Raw genomic sequence first — 5,096 nt, 5'->3', positions numbered from 1 at the left:
CGTGCAAACATTCAGCTGGTAGCACTATTACTCTGAATAACATGGGCAGCTTTAGGAATGCTGGTAAATCCGTATTGGGGTTGGGGGACCAAGGAGGAGAGGGAATAAAGGAGGAAGAGATCACTCTCAGGGCTATCTCACACCATTAAATGCCTCAAGTGGAAGAAGTTCATTCATTTCTTGAAGATGCATTGTCTTCCAACTACAACTGAGCTAGACATAGGTTACTTTGAGGACTTATGTAGAAAAGTCTTTACCTTCTGTGAAGTAACACTGAAGTTGAGAGGATTCTCCAAAACAGTGCATAAATGAAAGAATGACGACATTTAATTGCATTGCAGTTCAGTTTGGGGTTTGTTTGTTTGGATTTTATGATGCTAATAGTATCCCTGCAGGAGGCCAACTGAAATCATTTCATGTAACTAGAAGAGAAAGATATATTTCATGTTAAAACATACAGCAAAGTGGGGTGAAAAATAATTTAAAGTGAAAAGGAAGTTCCTTAAGCACTGAAAAAGCAGATGAAGACTAGCTTCTCCTCCCATCCAAATTAAAGGTCTAACATAGGCTAAAGGATTATGGTGCAAAACTATTACTATAGTGCAAGTATGATGAGTGTTCCTCCCACCAAGCGTTGACACGAACTGCTCTGGTTTTACTATCAGACTTTTTTTCTTAAAACATGGAAGACTGTAGCAGCACAAAATGACACCACTGATACATCAGTTGTCTTGCTTTCGCTGCTTTTCAGCAATGCATTTATTTTGATAAGGAAAATCCACACACATTAAAAACATTTTTATTTTTATGCATTTTGACACCAAAAGTGAATGTCTTCTGTTACAATTTTCTATAGGATGGACACAAGTTTAGCTATTTGGATTACTCAAAAAAGCAGATTAAAAGGAAAAAACAAACATTAATCTTAACAGAAAAACAACCCTCTTGCTTTGCTAGAAATTACCATGTTTGTCCCAAAGTTCACAGAAAGTAAAGCTTCCCCGTAGCTATGATCTACACAATAATTGTACCTAGACTAAAAAGATAGTGACTATTAACTAATGTTCTCAGCTTTTTATAAGTAGCACTTTAAGAATAAGTAGTATGATTTATTGCAATTTTGTATCAAGCAGTAAGATTGAACATCTGTATGCTGCAGATTTAAGCACACCAAAATGTATACATTCACTTTAAAAAAATTGTTGCTTATCACTCTTCATTGGTAGTAGTGAAGTCAGCTGCCTGCTCAAAGCTACACAATATAGAGTGTTTCAGCATGCTTCCACTGAGAAAAATATGCAACTGCATGAAAGTAGTAAATCTCACCTTAGAAGATGAAACTGTAGCAGAAAATGCAGCAATGCCCTCTTCATACAAGAATAAAACTTCATACGGAATTTTCAAGCTCTGAGAATACTTCTCTACATGAATATTCAAAGATAATCACATAAAGCTGTGCTGGAAAGACCTTGCTTTTTGAAAAAAAAAAAAAAAGAAAAGAGACTACTGCTAAAGCTGGAATTTAGACTACTCCAGATAACAACCTTGAGCCAAAAAAGTATTTTAGTAGCAAATTATATTGATGCAAATTTTATTTTCCACGCATATTACTAATAAATAAGTTCCTCTAAGACACCTCTTGCCAATTAGATCTGTATTCAGCTCCTACAACACTAAGCACTAAAATGAAGGGATACATTTAAATGATTTTACACTTGAATGGAGTTACTAGTATGATACTAAGACTTTTACAGAAATGCAAACAGGTTTACAGTTACATTTACTAAAAAGTTACAGTAATCTACAGAAAAGGTTGCCGTTTTACTCTCCCTATATTCTAAAAGAGATCAAATTCAGCTACATTGTTACTAAAAAATGCACACAAAAATGCATTTCCCTTTATCACCTGTGTTAAAATCCTCCTCCACGATAATCTAGAGAGAAAAGTACAACTTATTTTCTGTACAAAAGAAAAGCTTTAAAAACACAGCTTCACATTTTACTACATTTTTGCCCTTCTCAGCTTCCAAGTTCTTGCAAAAAAACAAATATACAGTTTCTCAAAAATGAATTTAAAGGATGTCCACATTAAAAAAATAAAGCCTACAAAAAGTTCAAAGATCTAAAAAAATGTTACTCCTATGGCAGTGATCTCCTACTAGTCCAAAGTCCAGAAAGTTACGGATGTCCATTTATTATCTTTCTTCATTTATCCAATTTGCCAGGTTCCAATCACATTATTTGTAAGAAGTCCTTGAGCCGATGAGAGGGCAGAAGAGTTCTCTACAATTAAAAAGTGGAGATCAAATCGGGTGTGCCTTTTGGAAAGATACTCATTTGGCATTGCCCTGAGAGACCATATTCAGGTATTTAGAGAAAGGATTTCCTTGATTAGTTTCCATAGACTGATAAACCAAAAACAAGAAGACCAAAACAACAACAAAGAGAAGAACTTTTATCCACAGGGGAACAGAGCGTTCTTTTTTTGCTGGTGGTTTCTCCGACTTGATGTCAGTTGAGGTACCATATTTTGGAGCATACTTAGAGAAACTTTCCTCCATTCTGAAGTCACTGTGCTCTATAGGCCGGCTAGCAGCTCCTTTGATTGGTCTACGGCAGCTAGCACTGTTAATTAAAAAAAAAAAAAAATTGCATATTTAAGGGAGCAACCTAAGGTACACAGGAAAGTTTTAGTATAACTAAAGAATTAAAAATTATTTCTAGTCAATCCAGTACCTGAAATATCTGTCTCAAATTCTCACATGTGTATCATTACTATTTTTAAAGTTAATGATTCAGTGTTCAAACAAACACCCCCTAAAAAAAAAAACCACAGCAAACCTTAAATGTCACTTCACCCTATCCACATAATCAATGGATCATAACTGGCAATAAAACTCTAGGAAGTGTCTCTCTGCTTGCATCTTCAATGACCACTTATGCAGCCTCACTGGGATTTCTAAACCTAAGATTGTCCCTGGTCATTACAATATCTACTGATGGCTAAGCCAATACACAGAGCCAGAAGACAAAGCAATAAGGGTTAAGAAACCCACATACATTGCCAAGTCCTTATATACAAGGAGCATACATGCATGATTTTTAATAAAAAAGTGGTATAGATTTAACTAGACCGATAGACCTCAAATCAAAAGAGAACAAAGCTGAGCAGTGAGCAGTTACAACACAGTAGCAGTAACTGGTACCATATATTCTCCTTATGGTAAGATATTATACCTCTGCAGTTTAAAATGAAGCCATAATTCACATGTTGGAAACACAGGAGTTGATTTTACATCTTCAGACAGGGAAATTTTTTTCTCATTCTCTAAACAGGTCAAAGTTTTGTGAATTGCTTAATTATCCAGAGGGTTGTTTCAGTTTTTGTTTAACTACAAAGTTGCAAAGAAAAAATTAATAGCCCTTCCTAGATGCCATCCTTATTCATGCTCAGAGTAATCTTGCACTATAACAGGACTGCTACTCAAAGGACAAAATAGCGTAGCTGAAAATTCTTCTTGGCTTTCAAAAAGAAAGCTCAAATATATGCTGGGAGATCTTTCATTAATTTAACAGCAGGCCTAAAGCACTTGCATCTAGCAAAAAAACTTAAAATATTCTGAGTCATTATCACAGAAAAGCCCTTTCCATTTAACTTCCAGCACCCAGAAGTTCCAATAATAATTCCTACTAGAGTACTACCCTGTTCTCCCACCCCCAATTTAAATCAAGAGGCTGTTTCGGCTAACAAAACTATGTATATAGAACAGAAGAGCTAGGTGGTCATCTCAACAGTCATTGAGTCAGAGTGCAAAAACTGTTCCTCAGAAATCTACCAATATAATCAAGAGATACTTCTTGGCTTAAACAGGTTTACAAGAACTGAGAAACAAGCCCCCATAAACCTTAGAAATACCTAATTCCTGTAGGTGTTGATACTTCATAAGGGAACATTTCCTTAAGTATATCCCTTTCTACTCTTCGTTCTTCTGTGTGAGTTTTCTCCGGCACCTAGGAAACCAAAACCAGTTATCGGCCGAACAGACTGCAAAACAAAAGGCTCCTGCATAGCTATCTCAGTGACCATAACCATCTGCAATTTGTAAGAGTGAATGAGTCACCCAGTGATGTTCAAGAAGTTTACTTCTTGGGTTTTAGAAGTTCGTTTAACCTTTGTTAGTGGCAGCTCTCCAGTCACTTTTGGTGTCTTAAAGTATTCAGTGCTTTCCTCAGTTTCCTTTAAGATAAAGAATATGTTGTATAAATACAATACACCTGCCAGCCAGTGATATAGATGATCAAAAAAAAACCCCAAAACCTCAACCATCACCTCTATCATGGCTATGTTGAGCTGATCACAGGACTGGTTGTGGCCAACATGATTAAAAAAGCACTGATGTGGGCAATCTGTCTCTTCTTGCTGTAATAAACAATGCCACAGTACAGTAAAATACAAACTGGAAAACACTTTAGCAGTTTGAAATAGAACATCAAGTTTTCCTACAACCTTCTATTTGACAACTAAGTCTACATTCCAGTCACATTATAAACAAATAAAGCAGCCCATTTCATATATCTCACATCCATTGGTAGAATAGGCTTCACAAGTGTTAATAGAAGTTTTACCTACAGTAACTACATGAAGCAATGAACTACTTAAATTCAGCCAAGCATTATCTTGTCATGTAAAATTCCACAATATTACAGTACTACACATTAATACAATCACATATATTTGCAAATGCTTTAGACAGTTCTCCAAGAGAGATATAATTTTGACAGCTTGAATAGGTTAACAGCAAAAGAATTATTTTCTTTCTCAATAACTGACAGGACTCTACAGATGGTTTTTAAATTCAGGCTTTTGGTCTAAAGTAATCCTACTATTTGATTCCCTAAATTAAGGCACATTGTGGTTTTTCAGGTTAGGCTGATTTACAATATCAAAGGTAGATAACCCGATTCTGCTCTATCTTTGAGCTATTCAAAGAATTTAAAAGAAAAAAAAAAAAATCTACATTTTGTTCAGAAAAATAGCAGCACAAGGAGAAACAACACACCGAAACATATTTGGTTTAGGGAAAAAAGAGGGGGGG

General features: G+C 35.5%; 1 protein-coding gene across 1 annotated transcript in view; it reads right to left on the bottom strand.

Moving 5' to 3' along the window:
• Positions 1-726: 726 nt before the first annotated feature.
• LOC104169240 (lamina-associated polypeptide 2, isoforms beta/gamma-like) overlaps positions 727-5,096 on the bottom strand; it is a gene marked incomplete at its 5' end in the record, with an annotated part of 18,462 nt that continues 14,092 nt past the window's right edge. Inside the window, 3 exons of the mRNA XM_009710109.1 lie at positions 727-2,625; positions 3,917-4,011; positions 4,331-4,420. Coding sequence (XP_009708411.1) covers positions 2,334-2,625; positions 3,917-4,011; positions 4,331-4,420 — 477 coding nt within the window. The remainder of the gene's footprint in view (positions 2,626-3,916; positions 4,012-4,330; positions 4,421-5,096) is intronic.

The sequence above is a fragment of the Cariama cristata genome, unplaced genomic scaffold (assembly GCF_000690535.1).
Source record: "Cariama cristata isolate BGI_N322 unplaced genomic scaffold, ASM69053v1 scaffold45551, whole genome shotgun sequence".
NCBI classification, from domain to species: domain Eukaryota; kingdom Metazoa; phylum Chordata; class Aves; order Cariamiformes; family Cariamidae; genus Cariama; species Cariama cristata.
Note: the sequence above shows the minus strand (reverse complement) of the source record. Positions and strands in the feature narration are given on the sequence as shown.